Raw genomic sequence first — 25,167 nt, 5'->3', positions numbered from 1 at the left:
AAACTATTAATGAAGAAAAAGATAAACTAAATAGTCCTATATCTATTACATAAAATAAATTTATAGTTAAACATTCTCCCACAAAGAAAACTACAGGTATCTTCACTGGAAATTTTACCAAATATTTAAGGAAGACATATTACCCATTTTACGCCAACTCCTTCAGGAATAGAAGAGGAAAAAGTGTTTCCTAACATTCTATGTGGGTACCATTTTTCTGATCATGGAATTACATGTTCCAAGAAATCATATGTTTAATTGCAAATTAATGCCATGATTGTAAATGAGATTCATGTTCCAGTATATTTTCTTGCTAGTATGTAAAGATAAAGGAAAACTCCCATTTTTTTCTTCATATTTTTATTTTCCTCACCAGTCATCTCATGAAATCCACTTAAAATTTTGTCACTTTAATGTAGAAATCTTTTTCATTTGCTTCTCTTGAGAATTTTTTGCTGGAAAAACAAAACAGAAACAACCAAATCAACCAACCAATTAGCAAATAAAAACACACATTAAAAAATAGAAAAAAATAAAAATAAGTTTGGATGCCATCCCTGCACAAGTACAAACTGATCCTTAACCATCAGCTTTTATTTTTTTATTTTTTAATTTATTTATGGCTGTGTTGGGTCTTCGTTTCTGCGTGAGAGCTTTCTCTAGTTGTAGCAAGCGGGGGCCCCTCTTCATCGCGGTGCGCGGGCCTCTCACTATCGCGGCCTCTCTTGCTGTGGAGCACAGGCTCCAGACGCGCAGGCTCAGTGATTGTGGCTCACGGGCCTAGCTGCTCTGCGGCATGTGGGATCTTCCCAGACCAGGGCTCGAACCCGTGTCCCCTGCATTAGCAGGCAGATTCTCAACCACTGCGCCACCAGGGAAGCCCCATCAGCTTTTTATAATCCAGTAAAATCCATGAGAGATTGACACTCATCCTGCAAAAGGCTCTGCTGACTGTGCAGACCCAAGAAAGCAGTTAGAAAGTGCTGCTCTCACTTGGTCTTTTTAGACCTCTGACCAAAGACACCTTTGGGAAGTCAAGGGGTGAGTTGAAAATCTTAACCCCATTTGTTATGCAGTGAAATGTGTCCCTTCAAAAATTCATATGCTGAAGCCTTAACTCTCAGTATCTCAGAATATGAGATTGCCATATTTAGAAACATGGTTCTTGCAGATATAATTAATTAAGATGAAGTCATACTGGAGTAGGTTGGGCCCCTAAACCAATTTGACTGGTGTCATTATACAAAGGGGATATTTGGACGTAGAGACATGCCAGGGAGATGCCATGTGGAGATTGGAGTTAAGCTGCCACAAGCCAAGGAACTACCAGAAACCAGGAGAGACCTGGAACAGACCCTTCCCTAGAGCCCTCAGAGGGAGCATGGCCCTGCCAACAACTTCAGCTCAGACTTCCAGGCTCCAGAACTGTGAGACAATACATTTCTGTTGTTTAATTCACTCAGTTTGTGGAACTTTATTATTGAAGCCCTAGGTTACGAAGATAGCATATTCCTCATATTAAAAGACTTTTACCAGTTTCTTTTTTCCCCATCCTTGATACTTTCCATTACTTATAGTGACAAAATTTGCCTGAATCTTACAAGCACCTACACAAGATTTATTTCTTTATTATCTTTTCAAAGAGAGTCTTTTTTTTTCTTTTAAAAAAAGTTTTTTTTAACATCTTTAATGGAGTATAATTGCTTTACAATGGTGTGTTAGTTTCTGCTTTATAACAAAGTGAATCATATATCCCCATATCTCCTCCCTCTTGCGTCTCCCTCCCACCCTCCCTATCCCACCCCTCTAGGTGGTCACAAAGCACCGAGCTGATCTCCCTGTGCTATGCGGCTGCTTCCTACTAGCTATCTATTTTACATTTGGTAGTATATATATGTCCATGCCACTCTCTCACTTCGTCCCAGCTTACCCTTCCCCCTCCCCGTGTCCTCAAGTCCATTCTCTATGTCTGCATCTTTGTTCCTGTCCTGCCCCTAGGTTCTTCAGAACCTTTTTTTTTTTTTTTTCTAGATTCCATATACATGTGTTAGCATACGGTATTTGTTTTTCTCTTTCTGACTTACTTCACTGTGTATGACAGACTCTAGGTCCATCCACCTCACTACAAATAACTCAATTTTGTTTCTTTTTATGGCTGAGTAGTATTCCATTGTATATATGTGCCACATCTTCTTTATCCATTCATCTGTCGATGGACACTTAAGTTGTTTCAATGTCCTGGCTATTGTAAATAGTGCTGCAATGAACATTGTGGTACATGACTCTTTTTGAATTATGGTTTTCTCAGAGTATATGCCCAGTAGTGGGATTGCTGGGTCGTATGGTAGTTCTGTTTTTAGTTTTTAAGGAACCTCCATACTGTTTTCCATAGTGGCTGTATCAATTTACATTCCCACCAACAGTGCAAGAGGGTTCCCTTTTCTCCACACCCTCTCCAGCATTTATTGTTTGTAGATTTTCAGAATGGCCATCATCAAAGAGTCTTTAACTCAACATGATCTTCCTAACATTGTTCCTTCACCGGTCATCCCATTTCTTTTCCCTTTATATCCCCTACTCTTATGGATCTGAGGATCATGAAATACTATCATGAGGGCAGGTAGGATATGCCCTCACAACAGAGCTAATTACTGTCTCTTCAGCACTAAAACTACCAATGAGAACAAAGCAGAGAGGAATCTCTGCAGTCTAGACTGGAGCTCACAATGGTTAGAAATGACCTTGCCACTTGTGAAGGCAATGACCCAAGATGGAAGTATCCCAGGCAGGCTCAGCCTTCCTAGTGATCTGAGGGACCCACTCTGTGTTTTGTCTTTTTCACTCACAGATCCAAAGCACACAGTCTCTCCCAGGGGATGGCTAGAAGCATTACTCACTTATTTTCCACATCCTGGATGGTGTCAAGCAGAGGCAGATTTCTGGTTTCAGGTTGGAAAGGGACAACAAGACTAGCAATAATGGGACATACTCCATAGATGATCCAGGGCAGAGTGGGTAGATACACCACCAGGGTCATCAAGAGGGGAGCCAGTGCTGACCCACACCTACTAGCCATTACATCTAATCCCAAAGCTTTTGCCCTGAAGGGTAAACAAGAATACATAATAATCCAGTAAAAATCCACACATGTAACTTATGATCTATTATTTTGATGTGATTATGGAACACACTAAAACACAATTATTACATATGTGGGCTTTACGAAAACACTTGTTTTTGTGATTTGCTCTGTGATTTTCTAGCTGTCTTTGACAAGGTCAAAATGTGTTAAGACCCATTTTCATCATTTTAATAAAAACAGATGTATTGAAGTACTGCTTAGCACAGTACATGGCATCAAGTCAGCTTTTTTGATAAACTTTGGTGATAACTGTTTTTTAGTATATTGTTACTATTACTATTACAAATAATTGCTTTATAATTAACATTTCTTATTATGTTATTCCACAATAAGCATCAATTAGCTGGGAAAGTCCTATTTTTTGGCCCTGGAGGGATATTCAAAGTTCTTTATTTTTGATTTTCCATTTTTCTATTCTAGTAGTACAGTTTACAGCTATTAGATGATAAACAATAAAAAGTCACTTTTTAGAAAATCCATATCCAAAGCCAACCTCAAGTACACAGTAATTAAGGTTAAATCCACTTTTTGTTTTTGTTTTTAGTTTCTAATATGTTTGGTGCTTTATATTTCTGTTTTACACTCATAACTGGAACTTACAAATGGGCAACTACTACCTTATTATTAGTGGAATTAGAACATTTTCCTGGTCCCTTTCCTAAACCACAAATTATATTAAACTACTGGACACTTTATATCAATCTTTACTCAGGCTTCGGAAGGATATAAAAAAATCCTTATACCTGAGGAGAGTGGGGATGAGTTCATTACAGTGGACAGAATAACTGGTGATAGAAGCGGCAACACAGCTGATTCCCACACTTGCCAAAGTCACACGCAGGGTCTGCATTTCTAGAGAGAGGAAGACCAGTGAGATTAAGAAAGCTGTGTTCAAGGAATCAGCATCCACCAAATTTATTCAGGACAAACAACTCTACAGGTTATTTGTATGTTTGAAATAGATTGTAGAAAATATTACAGCAGCAGGATCATGGAGTCTTTTATAAACTGAGAAAGATAAAGTTATCAACATAGGTTGTAAAATGTACATAAAATTATCTCGGTTAATTGTAGCAAATCTCTCTGTATATCTGAGATTTGCCAAGGAAGAAGAAGAAAAGGTGAGTGTGGCAGAAATTTGCTTTTAGTTATTCTGTCCAGTACTTGCTCTATGCTTATCATAGAAGGTAGGACTGTCATGTGGACAATTACTGGGTCTAAGTCTCAGCTCTAACCTTGAGGACTTTACAATTAAAGTGCAGAATTTAAAGTGACCAGTCATCCTGGTTTTCCTGGGAATTAGGAGGTTTTAGCAATGTGAGATTTTCATTAATAAAACCTGGAAAGTCCCAGACAAACTTCAATGAGTCAGTCAACCTAGTGTAGATACAGCACTGCCATAGGGTGAATATGGCACAAGAGAGTAATAGAAGGACAGGGCCTTTCTGTTAGTGGACAGGCTGAAGAGAAGCTGGATCTACATCAATGTTAGACATGAGGAACCAAGAATGGAAACTTCTATTTGGAAAAAAAGAATTTGGGACCACTAAAAAAATTTCAGAGAAACGGTTTTCTGCACAGTATAAAAAGAAATCTAATTATAGCTTTATAATATTGGAAAGAACTCTCGTGTAAGGGAGTAAGCCTGCATCATTAATGATATTCTAAAGAGCAGAGTCCACCCATCTGTAATGCTGTGAAGCATATTCTTGCATTGGGAGATGGTGAGGCATAGTGCCCACTAAGGTTCTACTAATCATTACATACCATCTTTCTATTAACTTGTAAAGTAGTCTAACAGGGAATGGACAAGGATTTTAATCTGCTTAAATTCTATTCCTACTGTTCACTCCTTCATTCCTTGAAAAAGGGGGATTTTTTTCATTTCCTGGGAGACTCTCATGAGCAAGAGCTGCAGTCATGGTGACTTAACACCACACTCATGTGTGGGTATGTAGAGATGGGGAAGTGACTAGTCATCAAAGCTGGTAATGAAGAGCCCAAACAGAGGGAGTGACCATGCTGTGTCCTCACCTGGGGGATCATTGCAAGGCCTCAGCCCTCCATGTTTGTTATTTGAAGTGTGAATGGACAAAAGGCAGGTAAACAATTGCTGTCCTAGAGAAATAATCTGGGATAACTTGTACCAATTTAAGACACTTCACAATGTGATGAGACGAACATATGCCTGATTTGCCCCTCGCTGACCTTTAGTTTTTTTCCCAAAAATTTTTAGCAGAATTTCTCATAAACCATCAGATTGGTTTAGGGGAATACTTAGCGCATAACTGGTACCTCTTTTCAAACCTGACTTCAGACAAGTGTGACCAATACAATCCCTGAAGGGTGGGAAAAAGACACTTTTTTCCCCAAAGTCCAGTCTTCTCTCACCTTGGGGCACAAACGTGTTGGTCAAAATGGAAAGTCCCACCAGGAACATGAAAAGCATCTGGGTTGGTCGACGGCCCATATAATTCAATACTAGAAGTGCAAGACATCGGGCTAAGGCAGTGAGAGCTCCAAAGATTACCTGGAACAGGAAAATATTGCTCCCAAAGTGCTGTAAATTGATAAAGATGCCAAAAAAGGGTATTGTGCTTGCAAATCTGTAGTGAACAAAAGAGGAAAGACACAAGCTGTAAGATTTAGAGCCAACGTGTTGCAGTGGATTATTATATTGACCCAGGCAGCCAATGATCAATATTTAAGAATAAAGGTCTAGTCTGATTTGTATAACACTTCCTTTTAGGGTGATAAAGTTACCATTAAAATAACATGGCTATAAAGGAAAACGATATTCCTTTTGTCCTTCTTTTTTTTGAGTCCCTAAGCATAGAGTTGGCAGTGACGGGAAAACATAACCTGACTCAATCACCAAACTGGGTGGTATAGAGAATGTGAATATATGAGCATTAAAACTTAAAATTTAGGGAAATCATTTCTTTTTGAGAGTTGTCTGTATGCTGTGAGTCCTCCCTCTATTCTGCCAACCCCAGTACTGTAAAGCATTTCCCTTTTCTCAACTAGTGACTGAAACTGCAAAGAAACTACCTGTGTCCCCTTGACTGGAAGCATAGTGTCCTGGTTTCAAACACAGTTCTGGGAAATTTAAAGTTCATATCAGAGTCCTTGGGGCTAAAAGAAAATGTAAGAATTCAGGAAAGCAAATATGTACCAACTGTGCCATCAGAAATGGAAGCAAAGATTCCCACTGAGGATCTACCTTTTACCCAAAGAGCATCTAAGGGAAAGGAGTCCACCTACAATATCTATTTCACCCAGAGAGAGACAGATTTAGGTATTGCAATAAAAGAAACCATCACACTAAATAGGCATTTCTCCAAAGAAGATATACAGATTGTCAACAAACACATGAAAGAATGCTCAACATCATTAATCATTAGAGAAATGCAAATCAAAACTACAATGAGATATCATCTCACACCGGTCAGAATGGCCATCATCAAAAAATCTACAAACAATAAATGCTGGAGAGGGTGTGGAGAAAAGGGAACCCTCTTGCACTGTTGGTGGGAATGTAAATTGATACAGCCACTATGGAGAACAGTATGGAGGTTCCTTAAAAAACTAAAAATAGAACTACCATACGCCCCAGCAATCCCACTACTGGGCATATACCCTAAGAAAACCATAATTCAAAAAGAGTCATGTACCAAAATGTTCATTGCAGCTCTATTTACAATAACCAGGACATGGAAGCAACCTAAGTGCCCATCGACAGATGAATGGATAAAGAAGATGTGGCACATATATACAATGGAATATTACTCAGCCATAAAAAGGAACAAAACTGAGTTATTTGTAGTGAGGTGGATGGACATAGAGTCTGTCATACAGAGTGAAGTAAGTCAGAAAGAGAGAAACAAATACCGTATGCTAACACATATATATGGAATGTAAAAAAAGAAAAAGAAAAAAAATGGTCAGAAGAACCTAGGGGCAAGACAGGAATAAAGATGCAGACCTACTAGAGAATGGACTTGAGGATACGGGGAGGGGGAAGGGTAAGCTGGGACAAAGTGAGAGAGTGGCATGGACATATATACACTACCAAACGTAAAATAGACAGCTAGTGGGAAGCAGTCGCATAGCACAGGGAGATCAGCTCCGTGCTTTGTGACCACCTAGAGAGGTGGGATAGGGAGGGTGGGAGGGAGGGAGAGGCAAGAGGGAAGAGATATGGGGGCACATGTATATGTATAACTGATTCACTTTGTTATAAAGCAGAAATTAACACACCATTGTAAAGCAATTATACTCCAATAAAGATGTTAAAAAAGAAAAAGAAAATAGAAAAAACCATCACAGAACACAGCAATTGCAAACAGGTCTTCTCTTTATCATTATATGTACTTTTTCCTTCCACTCTGATTATCTAGAATTCAGAAACGTAAGTCTGTGTCCTAGTGGATATGAAAAGGTCAAAAAGCACAATATAGTTAAATGAATAAGCAGTCTACTAGGATATGTCTGGGAAAGATAAATTATACTATTCAGTAGTCACTTTCTTAAGCTTGGTGGTGGGTGTTTATGGTCCTGTGTGCTTTTTGTCCATGTGTGTAAATCTTCAAAAATTCAGAATTTAAAATTTCTCCTCCTGACTATACCAAAGTAAATACTTATATCCCCTCAAGAGATAAGGAGCAAGACTTTAACAGAAGCCCTTGTGCTAACACACAAAAAACTGTATCCAAATTGGAAACAAATAAAAGTCCATCAATATTGAAGTACATAGAGAAATTGTAGTGTATTCATCTAATGGAAAGTAAAGCACTAGGGAGGAGAACAACCTACTGTTACATGCAACAGAATGGATGGCTCTTCATGAATGAGCATGAGGAAAGGCGGCCTGTCACAGAACACTTCTATCATTTATATTATGTGAAGGTCAAGATCAGGCAACACTCATCTGCAGGGAAGGAGATCAGAACCGCTGTTAAGTTTTATTTGGCACAGGAGAGGGCTGTAAGGAGAGAACAGAGTCAGGCAATGGTGTGGAGGTGGTGAATATTGCTGTACCAGATAGTTGAGGGGAAGTCTTGGGGAATTAGGATTTTCTATCTTGATCTGTATGTTGGCTAACTTTTTACATACTGACATATTCATTGATTTGTATATATTTCTGACCTCTTCATGTTTCTGTTTGCAACATTTACTTCAATTAAAATTGAAAGAAAAATGAAGAAAATTAAGTGCCCAAATCTGTACCGTGATAGAAGTTCTCAACATCAATCTCCAGAGAAAGACTGATAGTGTGATATGACCTAACTAACTTTTCATCATATAATCAGTTTCATGTGAGTGTTATTTGGTGTGATTTCCTCATTTTTTCTCCAAATCAGCGCCTCCCTCTCACAGCACTGTTAAAACCTATGAAATACATAGATTCATGTCCCCACTCTTCGAATGTTGTCATGCACTGCGTGGAGCCCACCTCACGAAGAGCAGGAGACAGATCCTCTTACGCAGGTTGGGTGTGCGGAACAAGTCAAATACAGTAGTTTTGGTCTGTGCGGCCTCCAGCTCCTCCTGCATGGTCGCTTTGAAACCCTTCAAGAACGACAAACGTGTCATTTGCCAACACAGTGCCAGGTATTGTGATGAGCACTGGCACCCAATAGGACAGGAGGGATGTGTTCCCTTTCTTTATAACGTAACATATTACACATGCAATCACAGGAGTGAACATGGGGTGAAGAAGGATGCAGGGAGTTAAGGGAGACGCCAGGAAATTAAATGGCAACAATGATATTTTGAAAATGAGGCCACAGAGGTGGGCAGGGCACCCAGGAGAGTACATAGGGTATAGAGTCAGATCAAGAATTGAGCTATAGGAAGAAGCTCTGTACAGTGCTCACAGCTTCTTTTCTATGAGATGGCCATGAAAGACCAGGGAATTTGCATTCTCAACTAGCTGCCCTTGTTAGAAAAGCAGTTTGTCTATCTATAATAAGGAGAAGGCAAGTGTCAATTTGTGTCTTCTCTCCAACCCAATAACCACCTTCCCCTTCCTGCTCACCTCCATGTTCAGGGCTGCTTCAGCATTCTTTATTCCATTTCTATGTGCTACTTTTTTAAGTTCCTTTAAGCCCTCATCTGGTTTATTGGTGATAATCAGCCACCGAGCAGATTCCACCAGCCACCTGATGAAAGAAGGGCACAAAAGTGCAGTCAACTATCTCTTGTTTATTTGTCCTATGATTAATTACAACATATGCTTTTTACTTTCCATCCAATATCCACCACCAATTGAAGTGGTGGATATTGGATGGAAGGCAAAAAATGTACTACATGCATAGGATCACAGACTTTACTTTCAAATTGCCTCTCTGCTTATTCACCAGGAGATTTTCCAAGGGCCTTATGAAGCTTAAGTTTGAGAGTCCCTCACTTGCATAATTCCCTTCCAAAGCTTAGCATGAGATCTGGCAACTTTGTGCCATAGTATATATTCATAATGTATATTATTTTGAAAAAAGAAGTCCCCAAATTATGTAAACTTTTAGGCCAACAAATGTTGTGAATACTCCTGCCACTACCAGAAGTATTGGTAACTAACTACATAAATGAGTCACTTATTTACATCTGCCTTAGTTTTCTTATAAATAAATGGAAACAATAAGCACATCTTCCTTGTTATGAGAATAGAATGACTTTTAGCAGATGAGTCTGACATGGATTACACTCTTCTTTCTCTCTGTACTCATCTCACTATATTAAGCCTGTAGTCATCTTTCTGTGATCTACTAAAGCTAATTCTCCCTAGAGTGGTTTTAAGTGTAGGGATGGAATTATCCATAAATAAATATTTGTTAAAATTATTTAAGGGAAGAGGGAGTGTTGAACACGTAATGTAAGTCATCCAATCTGCATGTCATTTTCACTTCTGGAGAGATTCTGTTGCTATTTTGTTAAATTGCTCTATGAATAAATTTTCTGCCTCTTCTTTATCCAATTTCATCTGCAACATGGAAAATCATGGAAAACTTTATTGTACCTTTTTCATTCCAAAGCCAAAAAATTGAAGGTATATCTTCAAGTCTATAAGAAAAATAATATTGGAATAACTCAATGACCACAATATTGGGTAAGACTTAGGAAGCAAAATGGCAGAAAACACCTAGAGCTCCCTGGAAGGAAGATCACTGTTACTCCCTGTTCTGCTTCTCAAATCTCAAATTGATCAGAGTGAACAAATGAGAAACCCTGGTTTAGGTCAAAACAACAGGAAAGGGTCCAGGGAATAAGAAAATCAGTATATCCCAATTCAATATGCATTTTCATCCTAGGTTCCCTTAAGTGGAGTGAGAGAGAGGCTCATACCTTGAGGAGAAAAAGAAGACAAAGAATGGTATAGACACCACCAGCTGCAGGGTATGCCAGTCTCGAAAGACAAAAGCCAGTCCTCCCAGCATTATCTGTCCAATACTAATGGCACAGGTTATCAGTGTTATTACCATGGCTTTTGATTGGGACCTTGTCCACTCTACAACTGAAAGAAAACCCAATTGGGATATTAATGTCACATAAGGGTGAAATTTCAAGGTTAAATTCAAGGTTTGGAAAATCAAGAAAATCAAAACTGTTGACTTACTGAGCATCCAGTTATTTGTTATAATGACCACAGCAGAACATCCTGACCAGAAGCGTAGTGAGCAGTAAATCAGGAAGGTGGGAGCAAAGGCTGCACAGGTCCCAGAGATGGCGAGCTGGAGCAAACACCACCTGAGAATCAACTTTCTCCCAAACCTAAGAAACAGAGAGGCAGGTTAGATTATGGGAGCAATGATAATTTGTGGTAAAAAAAAATTAAGAAAACAAAGCATACTTTGAAATTTAGACAATGTTTTAACAAGTGATTCTTTGTACCTGAAACCTTGAGTAAACAAGAGCTAAATCAGCAACGGAAATAGCTTCATACTAACACTCTGGTTTACAGACTAATATTACTAAAACTTCATCATCCAGTCCCCAGGAGGACTCTGACGGGAAGTGATACCATACAAAAGAAACTACAGTGTTGGAAATTGGAATATACCATGAGCATTCATTGTACTAACATATGTATTTAGCATAGTGGAGAGTCTGTATAGTGTGTAGAACACAAGAGACCTAAAAGTGTACTTTGGTCTCTAGCACCAGACAGGTGAAGATGCAACTGATGCAAATGATCAGTGAAGCAATGCATCAAAGTGGTTGAAGATTTATGTAAGAGTCACTCTTTGTTGAATCTGTATTTATAAACCTCAAGTAATGTGCTTTCCTAGAATAGAATATACGAGCACCATAACCCAGACAGTGGCTATTATATCAATCTCTCACAGGAAAGAAGTATGTAAAATGGAGAATGAAGGGAAAAAGAAGGTGAAAGACAAATAAGGAAAAGTGAATTTTGTCTTTCATTGGGCATGAAGAAAAGAGGGTCTTAGTAGAGACAACATGGACTAAACGAGATGCGCTAATGTAAATATAAACCCATTGTCTGTAATAAAAACAGACAGACAGTGTTTGGTATTAGGAATTCCTCTGCAATATTTAAAAATAGCATCAAATAATTTCCCCCAAACAGAAAATGGGATACATAAGAACAAACACAACACCAAATAATCATGTTCATAATCACTATCATCATCAAGAAAATAATTTAGAAGAGAAAACTTTATTCTATTATATGTGGACATTTAGTTGTTCAATGCCATCTGCTGAAGAGACTGTTCTTTCTCACATTAAATGGTCTTGGCACCCTTGTCAAAAGACAGTTGGCTATAAATGTATGGGTTTATTTCTGAACTCTCAGTTCTATTACATTTGTCTGTATGTCAATCCTTATACCAGTACCATAATATTTGGTAACTGTAGCTTTATTGTAGTTCTGAAACTGAGATGCATGAGTCCCCTGAATTTACTCTTCTTTTTCAAAATTGTTTGGCTATTTGGAGCCCTGATTTCATATGAATATGTTTCAGCTTTTCTGTTTCTAGAAAAACATTACATTGGAGTTTTGATAGTGATTTCATTGAAACTGTAGTTGCATTAAATATGATTGACTTCATTGATAATATTAGGTCTTCCTACCTCATTAACATGGGATACTTTCCATTTATTTAGGTCTTCTCTAATTTCTTTCAACAACGCTGTATAGTTTTCAATGTGCAAGCCTTTTACATCCTAGGTTAAATTTATTTCTAAGTATTTTATTCCTTTAGAAGATGATGTATGGGTAATACATTTCCTAATTTTCTTTTCAAATTGTTCACTTCAAATATATAGAAAAACAACTGATTTTTGTGTGTTCGTTTTGTACCCTGCAACTTTGTTAAATTCGTTTATTAGTTCTAATGAATTTCTTGGGCATTCTTTGGAATTTTCTATATGTATATGATCATGTCATCTATATATCTATATCTATATCTATCTATATATATATAATTATATTCTTATTCTTCCTTTTTACTTTGGGTAAATTTTATTTCTCTTTCTCTCTAATTGCTCTACATAGGTTTACAGTATGATGTTAAATAACAGCAATGAAAGCAGACATCTTTCTCTTTCTCCTTATCTTAGTGTGAAAGTTAATATTCTTTCACCATTGACTGTAGTGATAGTTGTATCTTTATTCCTAAACACCCTTTAAAATATTGAGGAAGTTACATTTAATTCCTATATTATTTTCACCAAGAAAATTGTATGATTTTATAAAATGCCTCCTATGCATCAGTTGACATTTTATAGGTTTTTTTCCTTCATTGTATTGATGTGGTATATTATATTGGATGATTGTCTTATGATGAACCACCTTTGCAGTTCTGGGATAAATCCTATTTGTTTACGGTATATAAACATTTTAATATGTAGCTGGATTCAGTTTGCTTGCATTTTGTTGAATATTTTTAAGTCTATATTCAGAGGGGATATGGCTCTGTAACTTTCGTTTTTCTGATGTCATTATCTAGCTTTGATATCATAAGAACACTGGTATTATAGTATGAGTTAGGAAGTTTTCCTCCTCTTCTGTTTTATGGAAGAGTTCAAGAAGTATTGGCGTTGGATTCAAGATAGCAGAGTAAAAGGACGTGCACTCACTCCCTCTTGCAAGAGCACTGGAATCACAACTAACTGCTGAACAATCATCAACAGGGATACACTGGAACTCATCAAAAAATATACCTCACATCCAAAGACAAAGAAGAAGCTGCAATGAGATGGTAGAAGGGGCGCAAACAATAAAATCAAATCCCATAACCACAGGGTGCGTGACTCACAAACTGGAGAACAATCATACCACAGAAGTCCATGCACTGGAGTGAAGGTTCTGAGCCCCATGTCAGGCTTCCCAACCTGGGGGTCTGGCAATGGGAGGAGGAATCCCCAGAGAATCAAACTTTGAAGGCTAGCAGGATTTGATTGCAGGACTTTGACAGGACTGGGAGAAACAGAGACTCCACTCTTGGAGGACACACACAAAGTAGTGTGCACATCAGGACCCAGGCGGAAGGAACTGTGACCCCATAGGACATTGAACCAGACATACCTGCTAGTGTTGGAGGGTCTCCTGCAGAGGCCAGGGCTGTGGCTCATCACGGAGACAAGGACACTGGCAGCAGAAATTCTGGGAAGTACTCCTTGGCATGAGCCCTCCCAGAGTCTGCCATTAACCCCACCAAAGAGCCTATAGCCTCCAATGCTATGTCATCACAGGCCAAACAACCAACAGGGAGGGGACTCAGCCCCACCAATCAGCAGACAAGCAGAAAAGTTTTACTGAGCTCTGCCCAAAAGAGCAACATCCAGCTCCACCCACACTAGCCCCTACCATCAGTAAGCTTCCACAAGCCTCTTAGATAGCCTCATCCACCAGAGGGCAGACAGCAGAAGCAAGAAGAACTAAAATCCTGCAACATGTAGAAGGAAAACCACATTCACAGAAGGACAGACAAAATGAAAATGCAGAGGGCTACGTACCAGATGAAGGAACAAGATAAAACCCCAGAAAAACAATTAAATGAATTGGAGATAGGCAACCCTCCAGAAAAAAGAATTCAAAATAATGATAGTGAAGATGATCCAGGACCTTAGAAAAAGAATGGAGGCAAAGATCAAGAAGATGTAAGAAATGTTTAACAAAGACCTAGAAGAATTAAAGAACAAACACCTAGAAGAATTAAAGAACAAACAAACAGAGATGAACAATACAATAACTGGAATGAAAAAAATACACTAGAAGGAATCAATAGCAGAATAAATGAGGCAGAAGAACGGACAAGTGACCTGGAAGACAGAATGGTGGGAATCACTGCCATGGAAAGAATAAAGAAAAAAGAATGAAAAGAAATGAAGACAGCCTAAGAGACGTCTGGGACAACATTAACAAACCAGCATTCACATTATAGGGGTCCCCAAAGGAGAAGAGAAAGAGAAAGGACGCAAGAAAATATTTGAAGAGATTATAGTCGAAAACTTCCCTAACATGGGAAGGGAAATAGCCATCCAAGTCCAGAAAGCACTTGGATGATTGTTCATCCAAGCCAGAGACTCCCAAGCAGGATAAACCCAAGGAGAAACATGCCAAGACACATAGTAATCAAATCGAAAAAATTAAAGACAAAGAAAAATTATTGAAAGCAACAAGGGAAAAATGACAGATAACATACAAGAGAGCTCTTATAAGGTAACGGCTGATTTCTTAGCAGAAAATCTACAAGCCAGAAGGGAGTGGCATGATATATTTAAAGTGATGAAAGGGAAGAACCTACAACTAAGATTACTCTAGCCAGCAAGGATCTCATTCAGATTCAACAGAGTAATCAAAAGCTTTACAGACAAACAAAAACTAAAAGAACTCAGCACCGCCAAACCAGCTGTACAACAAATGTTAAAGGAACTTCTTTAAGTGGAAAACACAAGAGAAGAGACGGACCTACAAAAACAAAACCAAAATAATTTTTAACATGGTAATAGGAACGTACATACTGTTAATTACCTTCAATGTGAATGGATTAAATGCTCCAGCCAAAAGACACAGGCTGCCTGAGTGGATATGCAAACAAGACCCATATATATGCTGTATACAAGAGACCCACTTCAGACCTAGGGACACATACAGTCTGAAAGTGAGGGGATGGAAAAAGATATTCCATGCAAATGGAAATCAAAAGAAAGCTGGAGTAGCAATACTCATATCAGACATAATACTCTTTAAAATGAAGAATGTTATAAGAAACAAGGAAGGACACTACTTAATGATCAAGAGATTAATCCAACAAGAAGATATAACAATTATAAATATATATGCACCCAACAAAGGAGCACCTCAATACATAAGGTAAATGCTAACTGCTATAAAAAGGAAATCTACAGTAACACAATAATAGTTGGGGACTTTAACACCTCACGTACAGCAAAGGACAGATCATCCAAACAGAAAATTAATAAGGAAACAAAAGCTTTAAATGACACAATAGACCAGATAGATTTCATTGATATCTATAGGACATTCCATCCGAAAACAACAGATTACACTTTCTTCTCAGGTGCACACGGAACATTCTCCAGGATAGATGACATCTTGGGTCACAAATCAAGCTTCAGTAAATTTAAGAAAGTTGAAATCATATCAAGCATCTTTCTGACCAAAACTCTATGAAATTAGAAATAAATTGCTGGGGGAAAAAAGTAAAATACACAAACACATGGAGAGTAAACCATACATTACTGAATAACCAAGAGATCACTGAAGAAATCAAAGAGGAAATCAAAAAATACCTAAAGACAAATTACAAAGAAAGCACCATGATCCAAAACCTATGGAAAGCAGCAAAAGCAGTTCTAAGAGGGAAGTTTATAGCAAATATAATCCTACCTCAATAATCAAGAAAAGTCTCAGATAAACAATCTAACCTTACGCCTAAAGGAACTAGAGAAAGAAGAACAAACAAAACCCAAAGTTCGTAGAAGGAAAGAAATCATAAAGATCAGAGCAGAAATAAATGAAATAGAAACAAAGAAAACAATAGCAAAGATCAATAAAACGAAAAGCTGGTTCTGTGAGAAGATAAACAAAATTGATAAATATTTAGCCAGACTCATCAAGAAAAAGAGGTAGAGGACTCAAATCAATAAAATTACAAATGAAAAAGGAGAAGTTACAACAGACACTGCAGAAATACAAAGCATCATAAGAAACTACACCAATTCTATGCCAATAAACTGGACAACCAGGAAGAAATGGACAAATTCTTAGAAAGGTATGACCTTCCAAGACTGTACCAGGAAGAAATAGAAAATATAAACAGGTAAACACTACAAAAAAAGAAAATTGTAGACCAATATCACTGATGAATATAGATGCAAAAATCCTCAACCAAATACTAGCAAACAGAATCCAACAACACATTAAAATCATCATACACCATGATCAAATGGGATTCATCTCAGTGATGCAAGGATTCTTCAGTATACACAAATAAATCAATGTGATTCACCATATTAACAAATTGAAAAATAAAAACCATATGATCATCTCAATAGATGCAGGAAAAGCTTTTGACAAAATTCAATACCCATTTATGATAAAAACTCTCCAGAAACTGGGCATAGACGGAACCTACTTCAACATAATAAAGGCCATATACAACAAACCTATAGCAAACATCATTCTCAATGGTGAAAAATTGAAAGCATTTCCTCTAAGACCAGGAACAAGACAAGGATGTGTACTCTCACCACTATTATTCAACATAGTTTTGGAAGTCCTAGCCATGACAATCAGAGAAGAAAAAGAAATAAAAGGAATACAAATTGGAAAAGAAGAAGTAAAACTGTCACTGTTTGCAGATGACATGATACTATACATAGAGAATCCTAAAGATGCCACCAGAAACCTACTAGAGCTAATCAATGAATTTGGTAAAATTGCAGGATACAAAATTCATGCACAGAAATCTCTTACATTACTACACACTAACAATGAAAGATCAGAAAGAGAAATTAAGGAAACAATCCCATTCACCTTTGCAACAATAAGGATAAAATACCTAGGAATAAACCTACCTAAGGAGGTAAAAGACATGTACTCAGGAAACTGTAAGACACTGATGAAAGAAATCAAAGATGACACAGATGGAGAGATATACCATGTTCTTGCAATGGAAGAAAAACTAGAAATAGACTACCATATGATCCAGCAATACCACTTCTGGATACATATCTGAAAAGAAAAAATACACCATTCAAAAAGATAAGTGCATACAAATGTTCATAGCAGCATTATTTACAATAGAAAAGATATGAAGGCAACCTAAGTGTCCATCAACAGATGAATGAATAAAGAAGATATTATATATATATATATATATATATATATATATATATATACACAATGGAATATTACTCAATGATAAAAAAGAAGGAAATTCTACAATTTGCAACACTGTGGGCCTACAGAGTAATATGCTTAGAGAAGAAAGTCAGACAGAAAAAGACAAATACTCTGTGTTTTCATTTATATGTGGAATCTAAAAAATAATACAAATGAATTATGTAATTATACAGAAACAAACTCACAAACTAGTGGTTACCAATGGGGAAAGGGAAGGGCGGGGGAGGCGAGATAGGGGATGAGATTAAGAGACATAAACTACTATGAAAAAATAGATAAGCCACAAGGATAAATTGTAGAGCACAGGTAAATGTAGCTGTTAATTTGTAATAACTTTAAATGGAATATAATCTATAAAAATATTGAATCACAATTTTATGTACTTGAAACTAATACAATACTATAAATTGACTATATTTAAACTTTTTTAAAAAGACCTGATAATTTCACAGGTGAATTCTTACAAACATTTGAAGAAGAATAAACACCAACTCTTCTCAAACATTTCCAAAACACTGAAGAGGAGAATACAGTCTCAAACTCATTTTATTTATTTATTTATTTTTTTAAATTTAATATCTTTATTGAAGTATAATTACTGTACAATGTTGTGTTAGTTTCTGCTGTACAACAAAGTGAATCAGCTATATGTATACATATATCCCCCATCCCCTCCCTCTTGAGCCTCCCTCCCACCCTCCCTATCCCACCCCTCTAGGTCATCACCAAGCACCGAGCTGATCTCCCTGTGTCATGCAGCAGCTTCCCATTAGCCATCCATTTTACATTTGGTAGTGTATATATGTCGATGCCACTCTCTCACTTCGTCCCAGCTTCCCCTTCCCCCTGTGTCCTCGTCCGTTCTCTATGTCTGCGTCTTTATTCCTGCCCTGCCACTAGGTTCATCAGTACCATTTTTTTAGTTTCCATACATGCTTGCTAGCATACATTTTCCTGTTGTTTTTCTCTTTCTGACTTACTTTACTGTGTAGGACAGACTCTAGGTCCATCCACCTTACAAATAACTCAATTTCGTTCCTTTTCATGGCTGAGTAATATTTCATTGTATGTATGTGCCACATATTCTTCATCCATTCATCTGTCGATGGACATTTAGGTTGCTGCCATGTCCTGGCTATTGTAAATAGTGCTGCAATGAACTTTGTGGTACATGTATCTTTTTGAATTATGGTCAAACTCATTTTGGAAGACCACCATTTTCAAGATATCAAAATCAGATAAGGACACAACAAGAAAACTACAGTCCAACATCTCTGATGAATATAGATGCAAAAAATTTCTCATCAAAATAATAGAAAACCAGGGCTTCCCTGGTGGTGCAGTGGTTGAGAATCCGCCTGCCAATGCAGGGGACACGGGTTCGAGCCCTGGTCTGGGAGGATCCCACATGCCGCAGAGCAACCGGGTCTGTGAGCCACAACTACTGAGCCTGCGTGTCTGGAGCCTGTGCTCCGCAACAAGAGAGGCCGCGATAGTGAGAGGCCCGTGCACCGTGATGAAGAGTGGCCCCCGCTTGCCACAACTAGAGAAAGCCCTCACACAGAAATGAAGACCCAACACAGCCAAAAATAAATAAATAAATAAATAAATAAATTTATTTTTAAAAAATAAATAAATAATAGCAAACAAAATTTAACAGCACATTAAAAGGGTCATACAATATGATGAAGTGGGATTCATCCCTAGGATGCAAGGAGTTCAACATATGGAAATCAATACACGTGATACACTATATTAATGGAATGAAAGTTAAAAATCATATGATCATTTCAAAAGATAAAGAAGAATCCAGAATTGGGCGATTGGGATTCACATGTATACACTGATGTGTATAAAATTGATGAATAATAAGAACCTGCAGTATAAAAAAACAAACAAAACAACTAATACTAAACTTTCATTGGGTTATTTGTACGGAAATACGTTAATATAAATGTTTCAGACATTACGTGAAATTTCTAAAAATCTTATATGTTCTGGTATAATGTTATAAGTCATAATTCTAGTTATTACTTTAAAATGTATATCTCAGAAATAACTAAATTTCCTTGTCAATTGCACTACTATGAACTTTCATCAAATCTTTAACTGTGGTCATTTTTAAGTCTTTTGTCATTTACAGACAGTTCTGGGTGTACTCTGATGCTTTTGCAAATATGTTCCTATAAAAGGGTTTCATCCTCAAGGAATTCATAGAAAAGACTCTGACAAGTACAGGTTTCTGGTAACTGTACTGCTGAACTGAATGAATAAGCATTTTCAGAACTCTAATGAAAAACTGATGAACTCATAAAAGTGCTAACAAAAGATCAAGATGAAAAAAAAAATTAATTACATGGGACTGAGTGAACTGATGAGGATGATTATAATTTTTGTGACTTCCTGTTTGAATTAAAAAAAAATCCCACAAGGACTCAGAGGCAAAGAATATACAAATCAATTTTCACTGCAAAGTAAAGGAGCTGTTACAGTGGAGGATTACTGGACTGAATGTCAATATTATGACATAGCATGAGTGTGTTTCGTGTTTGGTAATTGCAATCATTGTTGCTTTTGTTGTGGTCATCCATTTACACTGCTTGGTGTCAGTCTATTTATCTCTTGTAAAAATAAAATACAGTGTGTGTGTGTGAAAAAAAAAGATAAAGAAAAATCCATTTATATAATACAATATCCTTTCATGATAAAAATGCTCAATTAATTGGGTGTAGAAGGAACATACCTCAACACAATAAAGGTGATATATGACAAGCCTTCAGATAACATCGTACTCAGTAGTGACAGTTTGCAAGATTTTCCTCTAAGTTCAAAGGAATAAAGGGAGCCCACTCACACCACTCCTATCAGCATAATCCTGGAAGTCCTAATCAGAGCTATCAGACAAGAAAAAGAAGTAAAATGCATGCAAATGGGAAAGAAGGAATTATATTCTTTTTGTTACAGATGATATGAACTTGTATATAGAAAACCCTGAAGACTCAACCAAAAACTTTGTCAGAACTTATCTACAAATCCAGTACAGTTGCAGGAAACAAAATCAACTTATGAAAATCAAACACATTTCTATATACCAACAATGAAATATCTGAAAAGGGTAATAAAAGAAACAATCCCATTTACTATAGCATCAAAAACAATAAAATGATTAAGGAGATGAAAGATCTGGACACTGAAAAAAACAAGATGATGAAAGAAATGGAAGTGGACAAAAATAAATGGAAAGAACTCATGTTCATGGATGGGAAAAATTAATATTTTTTAAATGTCCACACTACCCAGAACCATCTATAGATTCAGTGCAATATCTATCAAAATTCCAGTGGCATCTTTCACAGAAACAGAAAAAAACTGTCCAAAAATTTATATGAAATCACAAATGAACCCAAATAGTCAAAGCAATCCTGACAAAGAAGATCCAAGCTAGAAGCAGAACATTGTCTATTTCAAGCTATATTACAAAGCTATAATAATCAAGAGTATGGTACTGGCATATAAAGAGACACATAAACCAAAAGAACAGAATCATGATTCGAGAGGTGACACATTCAGAGTCCACAATTTTCAGCTGTAAGATTAAAGGATGTTAGGCTTACAGATGACAAGGGATACTTTAAGACTTCCACTTCCCCCATGGGAGACTTGAGTATGTGGCAGCCATGCTGGTCCTCTTACTTTTGGATGACCACTGCCAGGCACAGGATAACCCAAACTTCTCGCTCCAAAAATTATGACTCCTGAGTTCTATAGATTAGTTACCTTATATTGTTGAAAGTATTACCTCTAATGAGGCTTTTTTTCTCTTACAAAATTACACATACAGATTATAGCCACAATTATTTCTAATTCAACTTCAGTACCATCTCACTGAGCACACAAATTTTATAGAAATCAATACTAATTACAGTGCGGTAACCATGATATGAGAACTACTGTGAGAACCCACAAGCATTTAGCTCACTGAATCCTTGGGAAAGGCCTACAATGCTGTTTCTTCAAGCAGGCAGAACCTCCTGTCTTGAAGCACCTTCCTCTCACTTCCCATTGGTAACTCTTTCTCACCTTTATAAATGAAGTTTATGGTAACTCACCTCTAACTACTATTCTGAAATGCACCCAGATGTTATGAAGAGGTCATTTCTGTGTCCAGTACAGAGAGCTCTGTGGCAACAAAATGACATTCATCACAATGATTCTAATTCTGCATTTCCATCTATAGCTCCCTTGGAACCAAGGCAACCCACAACGGTATAAATTGTATATTGGTACTCAATAAAGAATCTTTATGAAACAATTAACCATAAACTGTGAAAACACCACAGAGGAATGGCAGCAGTGATCTGGAGACACTCACCTGTCTGAGAGATGGCCATATATGAGGCCCCCCACCAGCATTCCAGCCATGAATAGGGATTGAACCACTGGTTTCTGTGACTGATAATCACATACAAGGTCCCACTGGAAGAGAAGGAAACCAGCACAGAGGAGCTTCACAGCATCTCTTAACACTCGATGTGCACTCACTCCAATAGCCCTCAGTGAACACGCCCTCTGATTTCCTTTACTACATCTACTCATCTGTATCATTCATGTCTCAGCTTAAGCATGGCTTTCTCTAGATCCTCAGCTCACTCTCCCAGGTTATACCAGGGCCAATCTTTATACTGACTGAGCACTGCATACCTCAGTGGTTCTCAATCTTTGTCACACATTGGAAAATTGAGGTTTGTTTATTTTTTTTAATCACTGATGCCTGGATCACACCTATAGTGAAATACATTCTGATTTGTTTCTCTGACAATCAGTCAGGAAATGGAATTTTTTTTTAATTAATTAATTTATTTATTTATATTTATTTAATTTTATTTATTTATGGCTGTGCTGGGTCTTCGTTTCTGTGCGAGGGCTTTCTCTAGTTGCGGCAAGTGGGAGCCACTCTTCATCGCGGTGCGCGGGCCTCTCACTGTCGCGGCCTCTCTTCTTGCAGAGCATAGGCTCCAGATGCGCAGGCTCAGCAATTGTGGCTCACGGGCCTAGTCGCTCCGCGGCAAGTGGGATCTTCCCAGACCAGGGATCGAACCCGTGTCCCCTGCATTGGCAGGCAGATTCTCAACCACTGCGCCACCAGGGAAGCCCAGGAAATGGAATTTTTTAAAGTTAATACAAATATTTCCAATTGCAACTAGACTGAGAACAAGTGACCAAGAATAATTTTTCACACATTATATTAAGTATGTCCTTGTCTAAACGTCAATATTCACATTAAATTTTAAGCTTTGTGGTAGTAACATTCATAACCGGTTTATTGATTTCATCATCCTCAGTTGTAATGTAAGTGTTTGGCAATTAAAAAGATAAACAATCACTGAAAGAATAAAAGAGAGCTGGTTATACTATCTACTCAGTAACTGAATATTTGAACAGTGCCTATTTATGTTATTCTAAACACCCACACCATGTACTCAGAAGAGGTAAATGGGGCCTTTACCTCAGTCACGATGGTGGAGGAGAAGGAGCTTCGGTCATACACCCAGCCATCCACGCAGGGCTCCGTGTCCAGGTCAGTCATGTTGGGGAAGGTCCCGTTCAGTTGAAGGAGCTGCCACTGGGGGAGGAGGAAGCGATGACATTTCTCTGGTTTCAAGTTAGAATCCAACGGGATGAAGATTTTCAGGAGGACATCAGGGCTGAGGACCCCAGTGTCATTATCAGAGACAGTGTCATTATCAAGGATGGGGACCCAGCAGCGATGACCAGGAATGGCTGCAGTGAAGTTCTCCAGCAGTATGTGACAGGCTGCTATCATGACCGGCGGAAGAACGAAAACCATCTGAATGATCTGGAATTTTCCCAGGCCACCAACTTCATTCAGGAGCTTCTCAAAGGCCATTGTGAAGAGGCAATTTTCAAGAAAACTCACAATGAATTTGTAGAGATAAGCTCAAAGGGAGAAAAATGTTTCCTTTCATTAACTCACACTAAGTCTATGTGACCTCACATCAGTTTCTCATCAATGGTTCTCGTCACTTCGCTACTGCACCAGAACATTGGAAGCAGTTTCCGCAATCTGTCTGGAATCACAAGGTATTAGTTTTTTAAGTAAAGTCATAGAGAAAATTATTTACCAAAGATACTTCTATCTGATGAACATTAAATCTGTTTAAAGGTTTACTCACTTAACGTGCTTCTTCTCAGTGATTCTGTAAAATCAACATTGGACTTTGGCATGTACATGGTCTCTAAATAATCTAAAATATGCCTGCTACAGTCTTCAGTCATTCCCAGAAAATGGAATTTGAGAGACACAGAAGTGAATGCTTTATGATTTTTCTGGGGAAAGAACAGAAAGCAAGTGTTTTTCTTGTTTATACTGACTTTAAATTACAATAATTAACAAAATATAATCCTTTGTTTCTAATTAAAGCATAGTGGAATATGGTGCAATTACTACCTTTTAGCAACTGATATTGTGCTTCAGTTTCAGTCACACCCAGAACTCAAAATAATTGTAAATTCCTTCAAATAGAGATACTGGAGAAAGACAGAGGTGAGCTCACCTAAGGATTTATCTTCTGAGGTTTTCCATTACAGAATATATTAAGGATCTTTTATGTGCTACTGGTCAGAATCCTGATGAATTGGCCATTTTATCAAGATGCTCCTGGCCTCTTTACATCTAGTAATGCTTCTCGATTTCCAGTATGTATTTTACTTATATTAATATAACAATTCCAGGTTTCTTATGCTTACAGTTTACATGCTACAACTTCCAATCTGGTATACTTTTAATTGAAATGTTTATTGATATTATTGAAGATTCACATGCAGTAGCAAGAAAAAATATAATGAGAATCTGTGTGCACTTCACTCAGTTTCCCCCAATAATAATATTTATAAAATTATAGTATAATAATCACAGCTAAGATATTGAGAGTGACACAGTCTACTGATCTTATTCAGATTTCCCCAGTCAGGTTTTCCTGTACTTGTGTTTGTGTGTGCATGTAATTAGAACTGTATAGTTTTATCACCTGTAGCTTCCTGTGCCCACCGCCATAGTCAAGATACTAAATAATTCCCTCTCCACAGGAAATCCTGCTTTAGTACTCTTATAAATGTACCACCAACCCTTGCTCCTGTCATTCCCTTTCCTACCTTTAACATCTAGTGATCTGTTTTCCATTATTTAACCTCTGTCATTTTAAAGTTGTTATAAAGAGGGGAGGGATCAAAATGGAGTGGGAGGATGTGGAGCTCACCAATCCTTACACACATGAAAAATACATCAACATGTGGAATAATTCTCACAGAATACTGGATGGAAATTGTCAGAAGAACTCCTATACAAACAAAGCTGCAAGAAAGATTTCCACATAACAGAGGAGGACAGAAAAAATGCCTATGGTCAGGATCCCAGCCCTGGAAAGGGATCTTCAAGTAAGAGAGAAGTTTTGCAGGGGCAGACCCTCACCCTGAGGAGCTATCTGGTTGAGTCACAGCCTGGACATCGCAATCTGGGTTCCTGTGTGGATGAGACAAGACCTCTTGGTGGCTGGGAGAACCTCTGGGACAGATAGATGAGCTGGAGGAGCCTTGACCCTACACACAA

The 25,167-nt window shown here is 37.7% G+C and overlaps 1 protein-coding gene across 1 annotated transcript; it reads right to left on the bottom strand.

Annotated features, from left to right (window-relative positions):
* Positions 1–367: 367 nt before the first annotated feature.
* On the bottom strand, positions 368–23,744 carry LOC137771499 (solute carrier family 22 member 10-like). Its single transcript, XM_068554906.1, has 11 exons — positions 23,735–23,744; positions 23,047–23,629; positions 21,913–22,016; positions 10,758–10,912; positions 10,487–10,655; positions 9,183–9,306; positions 8,598–8,713; positions 5,534–5,748; positions 3,886–3,994; positions 2,898–3,101; positions 368–455 (listed from the first exon to the last, which is right to left on the bottom strand). Exons 2-11 carry the CDS (start codon positions 23,446–23,448, stop codon positions 395–397), a joined length of 1,659 nt encoding a protein of 552 aa, XP_068411007.1. The 5' UTR covers positions 23,449–23,629; positions 23,735–23,744; the 3' UTR covers positions 368–394.
* Positions 23,745–25,167: the final 1,423 nt, after the last annotated feature.

This window comes from Eschrichtius robustus, chromosome 11 (genome assembly GCF_028021215.1).
Source record: "Eschrichtius robustus isolate mEscRob2 chromosome 11, mEscRob2.pri, whole genome shotgun sequence".
NCBI lineage: Eukaryota > Metazoa > Chordata > Mammalia > Artiodactyla > Eschrichtiidae > Eschrichtius > Eschrichtius robustus.
This window is presented reverse-complemented; position numbering and strand designations above follow the sequence as displayed.